General features: G+C 39.7%; 2 protein-coding genes across 4 annotated transcripts in view; one reads left to right on the top strand and one right to left on the bottom strand.

The window, feature by feature from the left end:
• Window positions 1-5,102, bottom strand: part of LOC127575936 (uncharacterized) — a 47,275-nt gene extending 42,173 nt beyond the window's left edge. Inside the window, exons 1-2 of one of the 3 annotated variants that reach the window (XM_052026198.1) lie at window positions 5,066-5,102; window positions 825-923 (exon numbers count right to left, since the gene is read on the bottom strand). The gene's annotated coding sequence lies outside the window, so the exon portion shown is untranslated. Of the gene's footprint in view, window positions 1-824; window positions 924-4,660; window positions 5,020-5,065 lie in introns of those variants that run through there. The other 2 variants (XM_052026197.1, XM_052026196.1) reach the window with 2 other exon arrangements.
• A 9,964-nt stretch (window positions 5,103-15,066) lies between these two features.
• ddx10 (DEAD (Asp-Glu-Ala-Asp) box polypeptide 10) overlaps window positions 15,067-20,590 on the top strand; it is a 217,265-nt gene continuing 211,741 nt past the window's right edge. The window contains exon 1 of the mRNA XM_052026644.1: window positions 15,067-15,327. Within this exon, the coding sequence (XP_051882604.1) occupies window positions 15,145-15,327 (183 nt within the window). The 5' untranslated portion in view covers window positions 15,067-15,144. The remainder of the gene's footprint in view (window positions 15,328-20,590) is intronic.

Genomic DNA, 20,590 nt, shown 5'->3' with positions numbered 1-20,590 from the left:
TGGAAAACTTAAATATGGCTAGTATATCCAATAAGTATTCATTGTTTTTATGTATATGGCTAACATGTTCAATAAGTATGCATTGTTTTTATTTTGGGGCCGGGTAGTTCTGTGATTTGCAAGAATATACTATATTTTATGTTTTCATTATAGGTTCCATTTACAGCAATGAAGGCATTATGTATCAGATTTTGTGACAAATAATGGTGAGGGTAATAGCACATATTATTCCAACTTGGAAAATCAGAGGTCTTACAGGTAAAGAGGGTGAGGTGGTTAATCCCAGGAATCAGAAGCCCCAAGGACCTGAATGCAATGCTGCAAGAAACTCAGTAATTAGATGGATGGTAAAGATCAATTAATGCATCTGCAAATTTAACATGCATGATAAAGACGAACTCTTAATCTCTCAATCTACCTCGTCGTGGCCCTTGCATCTTATTCGTCTACCAGCATTGTACTTTTTCTATAACTGTAACACTATATAAAACACATTATTGCTTTTTCCTCTTGTTCTACCTTGATGTACTCATGTTTGGTTTGATCTGTCTGGATGTCATACAAAACAAAGCTTTTCACTGTATCTTGGTACATGTGACAATAGTAAACCAATTAGCAATTCCTACCAATGACTCCACTATAGTTAGACATTCTTTAATACACCACACCCTCATTACACACCAACCAAAAAGTTCTCACATCTAACATGCATATGTTCCACTGCAACCACTTGGGGAAATGGTGCAAATTTCAAATCCATTTCTTAAAGTTTGCTAACTACTCACCCACACAGTCAATTCCCCAAAACAGACTGCACAACATACCTTGATGTTCGCTCTCCTCTCTAGCAGGATAAAGGTGGTTCACAATTGGAAGGAGGAAGGGAGGACAGGAGGTGGACTGGTGTGCCTACATGTCCAAACCTGCACAGAAAATATGGTTGTTCATTATTAGGATGGGAATTATTGAGGTTGTGATCCAAAACTGTTCAAGATATTGGATATCCTCTTAGCCAATCCCCACTCTTACATCTTGTATACCCCTTAACCTACTCACTTTGCTGATATACAATCTGCAGATGGTTTATGTTCTTACTTTTACTTCCACCTGCATCACAGGGTTTCCCTTGTCCTCCCCTACCCCCACCCCCACCCCCACTTTCACCCATCCCCCCATTTCATGTACTGAACAACCAAAGCCTTAGGAATAGCAATTCACTATTGATTTCATACTTGCAGCCACAAGGACAGATAGTGACACTACACGTACTTCAGAGAACAGTACAGAGAGGGAAATCTGCATGTGGTGAGATGCCTGGCACCAGTGGTTTGAAATCAAGGCAGGAGGAAGGAGAGTGCAGATGCTCACTCAGCATTAGGGGAGTTCTTTTGCAGATGAGGCCTTCACACAAGATAGCTGATTGGTGTATGAAATAAAATAGTTTTTGGGTGGGAACCCTTCCAGAAAGCATGAAACATCAAGGAGTGTGGAAGAGTCCAGCACCACAAAGATTGGAAGCCATCTTTTCCAAGTATGGACTTGATGACCAACTTTGTTCATATACTTCAGGAGCAAATCATGATGAGCATCTAATGTTGCACCCACATTGCAGCAGAAGTATCAGCCATTCTAATGTGTCAGTTCTGTAGTGGAATCTCAGACGGTTTACATGGTAATCAGTTTGGTGCAATGTAAACACAATCTGCTGCTGTCACTGCTCTGGATACCAGTGTGTAAAGGATCTTGCAGGATCTAACAGCTGTCCAGCAATGCCCTAAAACAAAATACTGGGATTGCTAAAATGCTGCCCAGGGGAAATGGCACGAGGTTCATGTAATATGCAGTTACTGGGCTAGTACTGTGAGGTGACCTTAGGACAGAAAAAGCACAAAGGCAAGTGGGTGAATTATGTCATTTACAATTCTGATCGGTGCTGGTAACTTTATAGTGGCATTTATTTTTGCAGTGTAACCAAACACGATCAGTGGCAGAGGAGCAGTGACTTGTGAGAATATTGATGACTGTGAGACTGGGGTTGGGCTAACTGATCTGCTAAGCTTCCTTTTAATACATCAAAGTGAAAATATCAAGAGGAGAGAGAGATGGGAAAGTGAGTCATAGTTTAAATAATACATTGAGGCAGTAGATTTGGATTTATTCTGACTGGGTATCCTATACATTATTAAACGGTAAAGGAATCCAAACAATTGAAATACCATGTCCATTGAGAGGTGTCACCAAAAACATGGTAGCTTGACACAGTTTAAGGCCTGTATATATGCTCATGTAATCCCCCAAATTAATTATGTTGAGATGGGGAGGGACGGGGGGACTTAAATTTCCTTACCATCCTAACAAAAACCCTACAAATTACATACATACCATCTGTTTGATTTTCATGGTGACAAGTGCCCTTTATCAGTTAAGAGGACTAAAAAATTTGGCCCATGATTTGCTCCTCAATACCATGGCACAATGCAAGATGGATTGTGAACTCACATGGAGCCAGTTGAGATGTCACGTCCTAAGTGGATGTTTATACTGTTCGAATATATATTAATATTCAAACTGCCATCTACCATTCTATGGCTTTGTTTTCATTGGCTCAGTAATCTTGCTATAAATACTGATAGAGAAAATATTATTGTACTAAAACCATTGTTGTCCATTACAAATAGCTATCTTGTCAAAGACATGCATGTGACTATACGTCTAGCCATATACTCAAATTTTCATAGAAACTGCCCATTTTGCTTGAATATTTAGGTAACACACATTTACCACCAACACATTAGTCTTTTTCTTTCGTCATATTTTGGAATTTTGCCACCAATTTATGAGACACAACAAAGATTTTTCTTGCAGTTTAGAACTGCTTGCCTTTGTACTATTTGGAGTTGCTCATCGCAGGGTGCGCTTTTTTCCTGGATTGATCTGGAGTGCTAATGGTGATTGCTGGAACTGATTACACAGTGTTTACCTTTCCGAATCATATGGCAATGTTCCTGCCTTTTCACCACGTTAATTTAGCAAAGAAGTAATAAGCTGTGAGTGTGGGAGTAAAACACTCACAGCGATATAATAAACATCGCATTTTCTGAATTTTATCAAGTTGTTTTACCAAAAAACATTCAAGAAAGGTCAAATTCCCAGTTAAACACCTGGGCATGCATTGAGATCACTTTTCCAGCAATTATATCTATGTGTAATTTACTGATCAAAAATTAAATTATATATATTTGAATTTCCCAAATAACCATATATACCTGGGTTAACAGATTGAACAACAGTGTCACCAACCATAAAGCCTTCCAATAACATTGGAGAAGCCAGTGAAGAAGTTTAGTTTCCATTGACAAAATGAAAAGTTTTATTGGTTTCACCCTATTGATAGGGTGGTAAAGGCAGCATATGACATGTTTGCTTTTATTAGTTGAGGTGCTGCATTCAAGAGTCAGGAAGTTATGTTGCAGCTTTATAAAACTCTGGTTAGGTTGCATCTGAAGTATTGCATTCAATTCTGGTTGTCCCATTATAGGAAGGATGTGGAGGCTATGGAGAGAGTTCAGAAAAGTTTACCAGGATCCTGCCTGGATTAGGGAGCATTTGCTATAAGGAGAACTTGAACAAACTAGGGTTGTTTTCTCTGGAGCGGCAAAGGCTGAGGGGAAACCTGATAGAAGTTTATAAAATTATAACATACATAGACAGTGGGTACGTCTTTCCTAGGGTCGAAATGTCTAATACTAGAGGGCATGCATTTAAGGTGAAGGGGGAAAAGTATGAGGGCAAGCTTTTTCACCTCCCCCCCCCCCCACGCACGCACGCACGCACGCACAGTGGTGGGCGCCTGAAATGCGCTGCCAGGGGTGGTGGAGGAGGAGGCAGATATGATCGAGGCGTTTAAGGCATATAATCATCATAGATAGGCATATGAATATACAGAGAATGGAGGGGTATGGACTATGTGCAGATAAAAGAAATTGAGTGTCATTAACTTAATTAATTCGGCACAACGTGGGTCAAAGGGCCTGTTCCTGTGCTGTTCTGTTCTATCTCTGCTTTTGACATTTCTCCGTGGAGTGTGCAATACCCCATGAATATTGCGGCTAAAGCGCTCCCAGTTCATCTGGGATTTTTAAATAGGACCACTACGAGGTGGTGGGGGCGTGTGCAGGAGGAATGAACGCCCCTTGTGTTTCACCATTCTCCTCTGCTGGGACGCGCTGAACTGGGAACGAAGAAAGTTTAATGCTATAACATTATACCCAATTTTTGCACAACTTCCGCCTTTCCGAGAATGAGGAGGTGACTGGCCTGAAAAATTCGCAGCAGCAAAATGAAGCACACTTTCTTAAGATTAGAGAACGGGCCACAACCCCCATGGTCGATCAAGAGGGTCACAGTGACTGCAAACTGGAAAGAACTTTCTAAACAGAGAATCTGTTTGTTTCAAAAAGTGGCTCCACCTCACAAAAACATTCATAACTGGTTCGAGCAGGCTTTAAAAATGTTCCTTCTCAACCCTGCCTTCGAATTTAGGGTAACATCACAGCAACACCTGAGTAGCCGCACGTCAGTGTTAGCTAATTGTAGGAACAAACTTAACTTATTGCAATTAACACTTATTGAAATATTTTGTCACTATTAATCAACGCACCGCCAATCTCTTCTGCTTCTGCTCGTATCTGCAGAGCAAAGGTCTGCTTCAACCCCGAGCGCACGCTTCAAACTGCCTTAATCCAGGAGCCCGTAAACCATCTCCGAGCACACTCATATTCGTCACCAAGCACCCTTAGATTTAAAAGGTAGAGAATATGCTGAGTTGCACAGACCTTTAGCTTTCAATAGCTGTATCCGTTCAGTAGGAACTCGTCAAATTCTGGCAAAAAAAATACTGTCTGCTGGAACTAGGAGGGGCAGTGTCCCTCCCAACTCATCATACATACTCATGTTTTCTTGACAGCTCCTTCAGTAATTAAATTGCCGAACACCTGCCAAATGCAACTCGTCAAAACACGACAAAAAAAGGAGCGTTTTGAAATTTATTTAAGTTTGAAAATACCTTCACAGATCCGACTGCAAATCGTTTTCCATTTTTCTGATCATTTCCAGAGTGAAATCTAATACACGTCTATTGGGAAGCTTTAAGATTCGTAATAATCGAAGCCACATTCAAGTAAGCTAACTTTTAACAATAACAAATGACCGCACCCTAATTCCGAAGCAAATATTTTGGTCTTGGAAGATAAAAAGCACACCATAAGAGACTGCTAGTGATAAGGGTGAATTCATGGTGCTCAGGAATCCTTTTACACCATGTTCATTGGGGAATAACCTGCCTTTAACACCTCTTCAATGAAGACGATTGTTTCATTTCGCAGTTAAAGTACTTGCATTAAAACAGCGCTTTTCATGTACTTTTCATGATGTTCGATAGGGTTTAACAACAATTAACTCTTGAAGGGCGGTCATTGCTGCAGCCTGGGAAACCCACAGCAAACTCCTACCAACAATAAATAATCTAGGTTTTAGTCTCTGTGACTGAGGGACACGTTTTGGCCAGGTTACCTAGGATAACAAGAAGCAGGGGTGCAACAATCCAACTCTGATCATATTTGCTAGACTCTCACCTTATGTTAAAGGATTCCAGGTTCAGGAATTAGTTCAGAAACTTGGGGACAAAAATCTAGACTGACGTTCCAGTGCAGGAATTGAGAAGTGCCGTCTTTCAAAGTAAGTCCAAAGGCAATATTCAGTCATGGAAGGCAATGAAAGATGTTATATTAATGTAGACCACTTTCTGCGTTACAAAATTACATTATCTTCGGCATTGAAGAAGTATTGCGGGGAGGCTGCTACCTAAAGACGGGTTCACTCATACTATTTGTTGTGTACAGTGCGATACATGCTTATTCCTGGTTTCCTCTTTAAAATTTGTCCCTCATGTTGTCATTGATGGGATTTGTACAAATTGATTGCCCTGTTTCCTAGGTTACAACAATGACCACACTTCAGACGTACTTTTTTGGGTTAAAATACTTTGGGAATCTTGAAAAAGCTACAAAAGGTACTGTATAACTGCAAATCTTGCTCTTTTTTCCACAATGTGCTATAATCATGCAGAAAGCAAAGTAGCTGTATTCGGTTAGCTTCAAGTGGCTCACTTGTATTTTTTGTAGAACTCTTACAGAATCCTGATTATACTTCTACTTCTGACCTAATTTGTTACAAAGTGCTGAGATGGTATCATTTATAAGCTTACTTATCAAATTATTTTCTCCTTAATGTATATCGGATGATGTAATTGGCACTCTCCAAAATAATATACAGTGCTTTAGTGCACCAGAGTTAATTTGTTTAGAATATAGTTCCATTATTGTGCGTAGGAGAGGTGGAAAGGAGAAGAATGTTGAGAATTATTACCCAATTGTGGGAACTTAGTGGCAGAAAGGTAATTTTCTAACTCTTTATTGAGCAACACACAAAAATCTGGAGGAACTCTGTGGGTCAGGCAGCATCTATGCAGGGAAATGGACAGCTGATGTTTCAGGTTGAGACCCTTCATCAGGACTAACTCTTTATTGAAGTCAATTCCTTTGTGTAACTGTAAGGCACTTAGGCATTGATAATGTTTACCCCGTTTTGAGCTAGATCTTATTAATTGATGTCTATATTTCCATTTCCATATTTCCTTATGACATAGAAGGAGCCAATTTAGGTCCATCAAGCCTATGCCAGCTCTCAGAGCAGTTACATTTCCCCACTTATTTTCCCTGCAACCAATTCTCCCACATTCCTGTCAGTTCTCCCTAATTCTATCACCGAACTACACTAGGGGTCATTTACAGTGGCCAATTAAACTGCCAAACAGAACATCTATGGTATTTGGGAGGAAACTAGAACACATGGGGGAAAAGTACAAACCCCACACTTACAGCAGCAGAGTTCAGGATTGAACCTGTGTTGCTAGAGCTCTGAGGCAGCAGCTCTACTAGCTGTGCCACTTGCAATTTCTAGCACATTAAATTACTTGTAATTAATTTGTATACTTTTTAAACAAATGACAAACTCCCCAAAGTAAATGCCATAAAAATTATGACAATGAATTTCCATGGTGATTCTCCAGAAATTCATCCCTGACTGGAGGTTCTGAGACATTATTTATATAAATATTAAAATCCAGAAGACAGGCACTATTCTTAAAGGTTCATGTCAAGTGATCTGGTATAACTTCTGATGAAATGTCATCAAACTGCAACATTAACACAATTTTTCTGTCCAAAGATGCTGCCTGACCTACTGAGCATTTCCAACATTTTCTGTTTTTATTTGGTATAACTCCAGTTGATCGTTACATTTTTGACTTTTATCCACCCACTTGCTTTGTAGTATGGCCAAGGGAAAAATGAATACATGACAGGCTTAGCAGAATGTATTATGTGTTGCTACATGCATTCCATAGGATGAACACACCCAGACTATACCTCTGCTGCTCCGAAGCGCTCTCACGTGACTGATGTCTCTATAGTAACCAATATCTGGGCAGGGTCAGGTGGCCCAGATAGGCTAGAATCACATCGGTTGTAGGAGTGAAAATGGGACCAGGAAAATAATTGGTCAAGGGCATGAGTAAGATGTATGCAGATTGATCAGAAAGTCAGGGAATCTGCATGGACAACATTCCTATCTGCTCAAGGTGAGAAGGTGGATACGAGGCTGGCTATCCAACCTGGGAGCTCTGCAAAGATGGGTTATTCCAGGGGAATAGAAAGAAAGAAAATTGATCTAACTGTATAATGCTAATTACCACTCCCAGTTTTGCTAAGCTCCATATCTCTCCTCTATTATACTGTCAAAGCCTACCAGCAACATTACAGTATTGTGATGCTTGAAGAAATACATACCTGCTCAATTTGCTGGTGTTACCAAAGCCTAGGACTGCTACCATAGTCTTAAGAAAAGGTAAGCAACAAGCTAGATTCACAGTGCTGCTAAATGCCAAAGATCTGAAAATTTAGATGGCATAGCATCACATGTAGGATGGGAAAAGACCCACTAATAGTTGCAGACTATTTAGACTGGATCTTTCAGGGAAATGTGATTGTCATCTTATCAGCTCTTTCTATCAACTCCTATAATCTTGTTCATCAGCCTTTTATATGGTGCCTTGTCAAGAAACAGGCTGGTGAATCTTCACTACATTCCCTCTATGCCAAATATATTGTTTTCTTAGGTTAGGTTGAACATAATACTCCAGACATGCTTCTACCAAGGCACTATGTAACTGTAATAAGACACCTTTACTCTTGTATTCAAATTCTTTTGCAATAAATGCCAATATATCATTTGCTGCCTTAATTGCTTGCTGCACTGCAAGTTAGCTATCAATGAAGGTCCTGTTGAACGTCAATATTTCTCGATCTCTAACCAGTTAATAAGTGCTATCAAAGTGGATATACTTGCACATTATATTCCATCTACCACGTTGTTTACTCAGTCAGCTCATCTATATCCCTTTGAAGCCCCTTGGCATTCAACCTATGAGTGCAGGATTTTCACACCTTTGCAGAAAGCTGCTAGTGGCGATCTGCTCAGATTTGCGTTAATGGTTCTGCAATCAATAGATATTAGTTTAGAAAACTCCCATATGTTCTAATAGAACAATCCCTTGATACCAATTAGTGTACTCGGGCAATCAGACCAAGGTGCCTATTGTCTAAAAATTGATTTATAAACTATCTGCCCTTAATTATAACCCCAATTATAATGTGACCAATTAAAAAACACTATTACAAGTAGTTACTCATGGATAAAAATTATTTGCATGTTTTTAATAGCTCTGTAAAGGGCAAGGCAGTTTTCCTTTCAAAATGATTGGACTTGACTGATCTTCTGGAACTGTACTCTGTACTCTTGTCTACTAAACTACAAGAAAAATAACTATAAAACAAAATCAATTATTGTATATTCCTTATGAATCGTGGAAGCTTTCTGACTGATTTTAAGATTCTAATTCAATCAGGTACGTCAGATGGAATTTCTTAGTAAGCAATATTGATCTGTTTAATATGTAATTTGTATTAATGGATGGGATTGGTGTGCCGTAATCAATGTAAGGATTTAAATTTGCAGGGAAAAGTCATTGAAACTTTCAGAGATTATCCTAATAAACATCCATAAATGACAGCAACTTCCACGTTTATTGTCTGGGTGGAACTGTCAGTGATTGCTCTCTGACACTAGACACTTCAGGCTGGGACTGCAGTTCTGATGATTCCATACATGTATAATCTGGAGTCCATCAGTTGATCCCGGTCCAGCTCATGGGGAGTGCAGGGAATGCTTGCTTATTGATTTACATAAGAAAGTATGAGCCAAAGAAGGCCACCTGGCCCCGTAAACTTGCTCTGCCATTCAAAATGATTATGGCTGATCTGCCCCAGCCTCAACCCGTCTTCTGTGCCAGTCACCCATAGCCTTGAATTGCCTTATCTTTCAAAAATGTATCTACCTCCTCTTTAAATACTTCCAAAGATCCAGCCTTCACAACTCTCCAGGGTACAGAATTCCAGGAATTCATCTTCTACTGCAAGAAGTTGTTCTTATGCAACTCAGTTTTAAATGACCAGCCCCTCATCATCAGAATCGGGTGTATTATCACTGACATATGTTGTGAAATCTGTTGTTTTGCAGCAGTAGTACAGTGCAAAGACATAAAATTACTATAAATTACAAAATAAATAGTGCAAAAAATGGAATAATGAGGTAGTGTTCATGGACTGTTCAGAAATCTGATGGCGGAGGCGAAGAAGCTGTTCTTGTAACTACATCTTCTTTCTCGAGGCTCTCCAACTAGTGAAAACATTCCAACGTTTACCCTAATGTAATGACCTTACATGTTTCAATAAGATCACCCCTCATTCTCCTAAACTCCAAACAATGCAGATCCAACTTCCTTAGGTGCTCATGATAGGAAACCCTCTCATCCTGGGAGTTGGCCTAGTGAATCTCTTTTGGTAAGATATTGATTTATTGCCTCCATAAGGAGACCAAAACTGTGCACAGTCCTCCAAGTGTGGTCTCACCAGCACCCTATAAAATTGTAACAATACTCCAATTTCTAAACTCCAATCCCTAACAATTAATATGCCATTTATCTTTCTACATGTGTGCTTATTGTTTGTGATTCATGCACAAGAACGCCTAGATCCCTCTGAACTTCTCACATCATATTTGCGTTTTTCTCCATTTAGATAATTGTCTGCATTTTGATTCCTTTAATTAATGGAAATAAATGACCTCATACTTTTGCACATTAAACTCCATTTACCAAGTTTTCTCCTACTCACTCAATCTATCTGTATCCTCTTGTATATTACAAATATACTCATTACAACATGCTCTATTTTAGTGTCACTGGAAAATTTGGATACCTTGCACTCTTTCCCCCCTCCTCCAGATCATTAATTAAAAATAGTAAATAACTGAGGCTAAGAACTTATTTAAGGGAACTCCACTAGTTAGAACCTTGCAGCCTGAGAAAGACCCATTTATTCTGATTCTCTGTCTTCTACGTGATAACCAGTCTTCAATCCATGCTAACATACTTACCCCAATACCAATACCTTCAACCTTGTGCATCAGCCTTTTATATGGCACCTTGTCAAATGCCCTTTGGAAATCTAAATGCACTACATCTATAGGTTCCCTTTATCAACTCTGCTTTTTACATGTTTGAAGAAATTTAGCAAAGTTGCCAACATGATTTACCTTTCATAAATGTTGACTTGGTTTGATTGCATTAAACTTTTCTAAATGACTAGCTATTTCTTTCCTGATTTTAAACTCCAGTTTTGAAATATTTCAACCAATGAATCCATTATTTCTGCAGCCACTTTTTTGAAACCCTTGGGTGAAATCCATCATGTTTGGCTACTTGTTTACCTTTGGACCTATTAGTTTTTCCAGTACCTTAACCTTATGACAGGAATTGTTGCATGCTCTCACATTATTTGAAACTAACCCATCTGTTCTCTTTGGGATATTTGCCTTGTCCTCCACTTTGAACATTCACACAAAGTATCATCATGCATTCATGCAAAGTTTAACTTATCTGAAACTTTTCTTACTTCTCATTATTAAGTCCCCCTTCTCATTTTTCAAAGCTTCTACCCTCTTTTTATATATCTGTAGGGGTCCTTATTGTCTATTTTGATATTATTTGTCAGTTTTCTTTCAAAATCAATTTTCTCCCTCCTTATTAGCTTTTTAGTCTCTTGCTGCTGGTTCCTGGAAAAAAAACAGGCTTTGTCTTTCGCAAGCTCAAGTTTTCAATTTAATATTTTTCTTGGTCGTCCTTGTTAACCAGAGATATTTCACCTTTATCATGGAATTCCTCTTACTAATTGGTATAAATTTCTGCTAACCATGATGAACTAGCTGTTTAATTACTTGTTCATCCACTGACATATCCCTTAACCTATTTGCCCAGTCCATTTTAGACAATTCAACCTTCATATCTTTGTAATAGCCATTATTTCAGGTGAGGACAGTGGTTTTGGATCTCAGGTGTTTGCCCTCAAACTGAATCCAGAATTCTACCATGTTGTGTCATTACTTCCTAGGGGATCCTTAACCACAAGATCTCTTATTATTCCCTCATTACAAGTGTCCAAATCTAAATGGAGATAAGGGACTTTGGCAAGTGTTTGTTAAATTAGATATTTTTAAAAGCAATCTTTTGGGTCTAAGTTTCCAACAGCTCTGTTCCTTGTAAATCCTCTGTTTTTTACTTACTCAATTCTTGGGATGTGGACATCGCTGGAAAGACCAGCACTTATTTCCAATCGCTAATTGCCCCTGAGAGGCTGGAAGGAGAATGATGATGTCAGGCAGCTCACTGCTCTAAGGAAGTTACATTATTTAATATTTTTGGTGAAATGTTTTGCCTTTTGAATTGGAGTGAGGAATTTTGAGATGGATCAGATAAAAACTGAAAATCTTCTTGTTTCTACCATCAGGGAGGAGGTACAGGAGCCTGAAGACCCACTCTCAGCAATTTAGGAACAGCTTCTTCTCCTCCGCCATCAGATTTCTGAACAGTCCATGAACCCATGAACACTACCTCATTATTCCATTTTTTTTGCACTATTTATTTATTTTAAGATTTATAATAATTTTATGTCTTTGCACTGTACTGCTACTGCAAAACAACAAATTCCATGTCATAAAACAGTGATAATAAATCTGATTCTGAAAAACATCCCACAGGCCAGATACGATTTAACTCATGGGCCATATGTTGTGCATCATTGCTTTATTGATATTTCTGCATTTCATTGCCATTTGATAAAGTCAAAGAGTGTTACAGTACAGAAATGGACTCTTTGGTCCCCATATGCATCCATTTTCCACCTGGCCCAGAGATTTCTATGTCATGGCATTTCAGGTGCCCATCTAAATACATTAAATATTGTGAGAGCCTCTATCTCCACTACATCCTCAGGCAGTGTATTTCATATTTAAACCATTCTCTGGATGAAAAAAAATTCCTCAAATCCCCTCTAAATATTCTGTTCATAATCTTACACCGATGTTAATTGGTTATCGGCAGATCTGCTAAGGGGTAAAGTTTCTCACTATCTATACCTGTCATAATTTTATAAACCTCAATCAGATCGCCCCTCGGTCTCTTCTGCTACAAAGAAAGCAAACTCAGCCTATCCAGTCTCTCCTCATAACTGAAATGCTCCATCCCAAGCAACATCCTGATTAATCTTCTCTGCACCCTCTCCATTGCAATCACATTCTTATGCCCTAAATAATATTTTATATAGAAACACATTAAACTCCATGCCTTGACTAATGAATGCAAGTATCCTTTCTTATGCCTTCTTTACCACCTTATCGACTTATGTTGTTACCCTCAGGGATCCTTGGACATATACACCAGTACTTCTTAGGGTCCTACCATTCATTGTGTGTATCCTAACCTTATTAGTCCTGGGAAAATGCATCACCTTGTATATTTCTGGATTAACTTCCATCTGCCATTTTCCTGCCCATCTTATTCAATATCCTTCTGTAGCCAAAGAATGTCCTCACTAACAAACGATTTTTGTGTCATCTGCAAACTTTACTAAGTATGCCTCTGACATTCACTTTATATAACAGCATGGGTCTCAGCACCAATCCCTGTGGTACACTGCTGGTCATAGACTTCCAACTGCAAAAACAACCTTAACCGTCACCTTTTCCCCCCATCATGAAGACAATTTCAGATCTAATTTGTAAACTTGCCCTGGATCCCACAGGCACTATCATTCCTTCCTCTTCTCCACAGTTTGATCATTCGATTCTGATTTTTATCATTAATGGTCCAATGCATGCTGACCAATACTGGCTCCTGGTTAAGCAAAGCTTGATTTTAAAATTCTTATTTGTTTTTTCACAAGTTTCTTCATTTCTCTTCCCATACTATCCAATGATTTCACTTTAGCATTAAAATATTGACATATCTGCATTCTTCAAATTCTGGCCTTTTGAGCATACTGGAATTTTATTGCTCCATCATTGGGGTCCTTGCCTTCTGCTACCAAGGGTCAAAACTAAAGAAAATACTCCCTTATTCTCTTTAACCAAGCTTTTGATTATCTACAGCTTAGTGTCAAATTTTATTAAAGTATGACTGTGAAACATTTTATGACATTTCTTTGACAGTTTGGGTGTCTCAGTGGTGCAGCTAGCAAAGCTGCTGCCTCACAGGAACAGGGATCCAGGTTCAATCCTGACATCGGACTTGATGCACAGACGCCCCAATTCCCCTGCTTGCCTTCACTCACCAGGGTCCCAATTCCCATGTTCTCTTTCACTCAATCCTTTAGAATCACAGGGTCTTTGATTCGCATGGTGCCGTTAATGCACAGGGGCCATGGTTCCTGTGCACCCTTTTGCACATTGGGGCCTTGATTCCAATGTTGCCTTTAAGTCAATGATAACCCCATTCCTGTGCTTCCTTTCATGGCTGAGGGCCTGGTTCTGGCACTGCCTTTAATCTTATTGGATTTTTGAAACCTTTATTATTCTATTGTGTAATATCTAAAAGGTGAATTACGTATGTTGAAATATTAATAGGAATAACATCCAATAGTATGGAAAAAAAATCAGAAAATACTGGAAGAACTCTGCAGGTCAGGTAGCATCTCTGGAATGAGAAAAAGTCAATGTTTCAGTTCGAAGACACTTCATGACATCGGATGAACAGAACAGATGTTGCTGGAAATGCTAAGCCTTGCCAGCATTTTCTGTTTTTGTTTCGGATTTCCGGCATCTGCAGTTTTGCTTTGATTTTTCAGTCCGGAAAAATCAGCTAGTCTGACACCTTCAAAATCCCAAGCACGTCGGATGAACGGAGTTTACTATATTAAACATTACTTGTAGCAGCACAAAAGATGCTGGAGGAATTCAGCGGGTCAGGTGGCATCAGTGGAGGGAAATGGACAGTCGACGTTTTGGGTTGAGACACAGTACGGCATGGTAGCGTAGCGGTTAGCGCGACGCTATTACAGCACCAGTGATCGGGGCTCGATTCCCGTCACTATCTGTAAGGAGTTTGTACGTTCTCCCGTGTCTGCGTGGGTTTCCTCCGGGTGCTCCGGTCTCCTCCCACATTCCAAAGACGTACGGGTAGGTTAATTTGGGTTTAAAAAAAAAGGCGGCGTGGACTCGTTGGGCTGGAAGGTTCTGTTACCACGCTGTAAATAAAAAAATAAAAGACTCTTCATCTGGACTGAAGGATAGAGGGGAGATAGCCAGGATGGAAAGTTGGAGGTGGGGTAGCTGGTGTAGAAAGGTGGAGTATGAGAAGGTCCATCGCTTTATACTGGTTATCTCCCCTTTCTCTTTCAGTCCAGATAAAGGGTCCCAACCCGAAAGGTCGCCTGTCCACTTCCCTCCATAGACGCTGCCTGGTCCGCTGAGTTCCCGGTGTGTTGCTCCGGATGCCTCCACCTGACACAGGGGTTGCAAACAGATGGTGCCAATGACCCTCGGGCACCTGACGTCACTAGCACGCGACCGCTCCTACCACTAACGTCATCACGGTGCGACGGATCGGTGACCGTCTCCACGTTACTTTCAGGCATGGGGTTCACCGGGGGCCCGGCTGCCGCCGCCAGTCGCGGCGAGATCATTGACAACTATGAAAAGTGGAAGCAGAAATATCAAAAGAGAAAGGCTAAGAAGAAGCTGTGGAGGAAGAAGCGGAAGCCCGAGTGGCTATTGGAGAGGGAGCAGATCGCCAGGCTGGTTCGACGCTATCCCCAGGTAGGAGCAGCAGAGCGACGGGACATGGCCCGGCCCGGCCGCTTGGTGATGAAGGATGCAGCTGGGCCGATCCCTGCGTCGTGTGGAGCCCAGTTCAGTTTTCGTACAGATCCGGTATCCATGGAAACAGAATTGGGCCGCGGCATCTTTCGAAGCATCAGTGGTGTACAGAAATAATAGTATTATTGGGTGTAATAGTCGCAGTACGATATAGTGTGTTGTCATGGGGCTACAGAGTTAGTGATATTAAAAAATCATTATTCGCACCTTGCAAAGCAACTCGTCTTCCACGGCAACACACAAGATGCTGGTGGAACTCAGCGGGTCAGGCAGCATCTTTGGAGGGAAGTGGACAGTCTACGTTTCAGGTCGAGACCCTTGATCAGGACTGAACGATAGAGGGGAGATAGCCAGTATGAAAAGGTGGAGGTAAGGGGTGGAGCAAGAACTAGCAAGCGATTTATCGATGGCAACCGGTAATTACTTGATGATGTAACTATTTGTGTATGATTCTACAGATGGTAGGTTATGTATTTAGCAAGATAATGTGATGGTGAAATATATTAATTTGATGTAGTTTGCTTAACTTGCACCTGGTGTTTTTTGATTGAAAGCAACTTTGTAACCTGTAAATTATGTAGCTTCATTTTTGAAAAATAGTCAAATTAATCTGAACTCTTTCATGAAGAATATATATCTGAAATGGATCATTCAAGCCTTTGACTATGCCTCTGTTCAGTTCAACCATGGCTGATTTGTACCTTAATCCAATTTTCCTGACCTTCTTCTTTTGACCCTGATAATAGCATAACAAAAGATATAATTTTGTAAGTTCAGTTGAATCACATTTCACAGAGAAGAGAATTATGGATTTATATTATTCATTGTATAAAGAATTTCCAGATTTCAAACTTGAATGACCTTGCTTTCATTGTATTATTATACTGAGCAAATTACCTCCTTACTATTTATGACATTGATTAATTCAAATTAATTAATTAATTTAAATAGACGTTTAATTAAATTTTATCCATTTAAATAATCTTCGTAATTCAACATCTCCAAATTACTTTGGAGATAATTTTTTAAAACTTAAGAGAATTTTTAAATCATCTCAAATTTAATTTTAAAATTATTTTTAAAAGTTCTCCAATATTTAAATAATCTCCAAGTAAGTGGAAATTATACAGTTAATGGCAGGACCCTTAACAGCATTAATGTACAGAGGGATCTTGGCGTCCAAGTCCATAGCTCCCTGAAAGTGGAATGCAAGTAGATAAAGTGCTAAATAAGGCATATGGCATGCTTGGCATCATTGGTTGGGGGCATTGAGTATAAGAGTCAGGGAGTCACGTTGCTGCTGTATAAAATTTGGTTAGGCCATACTTAGAGTATTGTGTGCGGTTCTGGTTGCCCCATTACAGGAAGGATGTCTAGGCTTTGGAGAGGGTGCAGTAGAGGTTTACCAGGATGCTGTCTGGATTTGAGGGTATTAGCTATATGGAGAGGTTGCACAAAATTGGATTGTTTCTTCTGGAGCATCAGAGGCTGAGTGGAGACCTGATAGATGTTTATAAAATTATGAAGGCATAGAAAGGATAGTCAGAATCTTTTTGCCAGGGTAGAACCCTCATATACTTGAGGGCATAGCTTTAAGGTGAGAGACGGAAAGTTTAAAAGAGATGTGCAGGACAATTCCTTTTGCACAGAGGAGGTAGATGCCTGGAATGGTCAGGGGTGGTGGTGGAAGCAGATATGGTAGTGGCGTTTAGATGGGCACATGAATATGCAGGGAATGGAGGGATATGAATCATATGCAGGCTGAAGAGATTAGTTTATTTGGCATTGTGTTTGGCACAGACTTTGTGGGTCAAAGGGGTTGTTCCTTCCTGTACAGTTATATGTTCTTCGATATTTCCATTAAAGAAGAGGAGGCTTTCTCTTCTTTCCTTTGTGGTGCAAATCAGCAGGATCTAAAGACTTATCTTTAGTCTCTTTATTATCATTTTCTAACAACAAACTTATGAAATAATTTTAAGTCTCTTTTGTGTTGGTGATATTTGTCTCCTCTGCTGTGAAGTCTGGCTATAAACTACTGGCTTGACAAGTATCCTGTTCTCTTGCAGGTGGTTTCTGTGTCATCCACATTTGTCTGGGCCTGAATTTTCCCTCGCCTGCTGTTTTACCTTCTAATATATTCAATCGAAAACTTTTACTGTCACCCTTGAGAAAATTGGCATTTTTTTTCATAATCTCTTTTTTTGGCTTTTAACACTTTTGTGTTGTTCTGCTGCTTCTATGTATGGCTCTCCTGGTCAGCTGGATTTCCTTTTGCATTTCTGTAAGCCTTTTTTAGTTTTGTCATGTCCTTGTATTATATTGTTGATCAGAGTTCCTTGACTACATGAATGGAGCTCTGGTACTAAGGGGAGGTATCACAATATTTTTGTATCAAGATTCTTGCTTGTATTAGCTACATATTTACTAATTTCAGTGGCTTTTTTTATTTGCTGCATAATTTGTGACATTCCAAAAGTCGACTTGATAAAGTACTCATAGTTATTATGCTTGTCTTATTCATTCATTTTTGACGTGTGTGTTGCTGGGATTTATTGTCCAATTTTAAGAGGTAGTAATGTGTCAGCTTAAATTAACTGAGTGAGTTGCTAAGCTACTTCAGAGGGCAGATAAGGCTCAACCATATTGGTGTGTGGGGTTCTATCTAGGGATTATGTAAAGGATATATATGAATGGACTTGGTTACTTTTAACGATAAGTTTAATTGTGGAACTGAAATTGCATTTCCTAGATTAATAGTCCACATTTCTCAGTTACTACAAAAAAATTCTGATAATTGGCACTCTCATGAGTTTAGTGATGCTGGATTTGCAGATGTTATGGACTGCTGGATATTATCCCTATTAATACACCAACATGCTTCTAATTCACCTTTTTTTTAGATATCATACAGTAGTATTATAAACTTTCCAGTGAACCAGGTGAATTTAAAGGGAGCATGAGAAAGGACAATGTACAATCTAATCCTATAAAATATGTAAGAAAAAAATTCATCTTTACTGTGACTTCAGTTTACAGTAGGATTTTGAAACCTTTTGGGTAGAAATTGGAGCAACACACAAAAAGCTGGAGGAACTCCTGTGGAGGAAAATGGACAGAGCTGCCTCGGTAAAGCAGCCAACATAATCAAAGACCCCACCCACCCCAGACATTCTCTTTTCTCCCCTCTCCCATTGGGCAGAAGATGCAAAAGCCTGATGTTACGGACTCAGTGAAAGTCCCTTTAAGATAGAGAGTGTGTGTGTATGTGTGTGTGGGGCGTGCTTACGTCAATAGAAGATAAAGGACGTAATGACGTTGTTGAAGAAGAAGAAGAAGAGAGAGAGAGAAGGGAGAGAGACACCAGCCTGCTTGTTTTCTCTATCGATGGATGAGAAACAATAACTGTGTTTGCTACTGAAATCCATGTATGGAAGTTGGAAGTAATCCGGTGGAGTTCACTTTGTTGCTGACCTGTAGAAGGAAACAGGTATTTGTGTGTGGACGACCATGGTTCGGATGCTTTTCGGGGTGAGGAAGTCACTACCGAGTAAACACTGAAGTGTCGTTTGGGTTCCATCGTGGAACATTTGGATTTCGTATGTACTCTCTCTATGTTTTTCTACATCTACATCTTATCTTCAGACAACGGTGGTTGTTGAAGAAGCCCTTGCTCATGTTTCACCTTATGGCTTGCGGAACTGAACTTTAAGAACCATTCAGGAACTGGGAGTTTTGGACTTTGTCACACACACACACGAAGAGTTTAGTTTTGGGGTTAACGTTCGAGGTTTAACATTTTTGAATTCTAACATACTAACATTTTTACTTTTATTTTACGTATTATCATAAGTAGTGATTAATAAAATAGTTTTTAACACTGAAAAAAAAACCCCAATTTTGTCACGAACCAGCAACAAAAGAAACACACTGAGCATGATTCAGTGTTAAAAACTATTTTATTAATCACTACTTATGATAATACGTAAAATAAAAGTAAAAATGTTAGTATGTTAGAATTCAAAAATGTTAAACCTCGAACGTTAACCCCAAAACTAAACTCTTCGTGTGTGTGTGTGACAAAGTCCAAAACTCCCAGTTCCTGAATGGTTCTTAAAGTTCAGTTCCGCAAGCCATAAGGTGAAACATGAGCAAGGGCTTCTTCAACAACCACCGTTGTCTGAAGATAAGATGTAGATGTAGAAAAACATAGAGAGAGTACATACGAAATCCAAATGTTCCACGATGGAACCCAAACGACACTTCAGTGTTTACTCGGTAGTGACTTCCTCACCCCGAAAAGCATCCGAACCATGGTCGTCCACACACAAATACCTGTTTCCTTCTACAGGTCAGCAACAAAGTGAACTCCACCGGATTACTTCCAACTTCCATACATGGATTTCAGTAGCAAACACAGTTATTGTTTCTCATCCATCGATAGAGAAAACAAGCAGGCTGGTGTCTCTCTCCCTTCTCTCTCTCTCTTCTTCTTCTTCTTCAACAACGTCATTACGTCCTTTATCTTCTATTGACGTAAGCACGCCCCACACACACATACACACACACTCTCTATCTTAAAGGGACTTTCACTGAGTCCGTAACACTGAAAGCACGCACCACCAGGTTCGAGGACAGCTTCTGTCCCGCTGTTATGAGACTATTGAACGGTCCCCTAGTATGATAAGATACTCTTGACCTCACAATCTACCTTGTTATGACCTTGCGCCTTAAAGTGCAGTGCAGGCAGACAATATCTGTAACTGTAACTTTATTCTGCATTCTGTTATTGTTTTTCCTTGTACTACCTCAATGCACTGTTGTAATGAAATGATTTGTATGGACGGTATGCAAGACAAGTACAAGTACATGCAAGACCTCGGTACATGTGACAATAATAAACCAATTTATACTTCAGTCAAGACCCTTCATCAGGACTGGGAAGAAAAGGGAGATGGCTAGTATAAAAAGGTTGGGTGGAGCAAGAGATGGCGGGTGATAGGTGGATCCAGGTGAGGGTGGCGATAGGCAGGCGAGGGAGGGCGAGAGTGGGAATGATGTGAGAAGTTGGGATGTGATACATGGAAGTAACAAAGGGCTGAAGAAGATGGAATATGATAAGGGAGGATAGTGGACCATGGAATATGAGGAGGGAAACCAGTGAATGGGTAGAAATTGAAGTTTCTACCTATTCCACCAATATGAA

Source organism: Pristis pectinata, chromosome 11, assembly GCF_009764475.1.
Source record: "Pristis pectinata isolate sPriPec2 chromosome 11, sPriPec2.1.pri, whole genome shotgun sequence".
Taxonomy (NCBI): domain Eukaryota; kingdom Metazoa; phylum Chordata; class Chondrichthyes; order Rhinopristiformes; family Pristidae; genus Pristis; species Pristis pectinata.
This window is presented reverse-complemented; position numbering and strand designations above follow the sequence as displayed.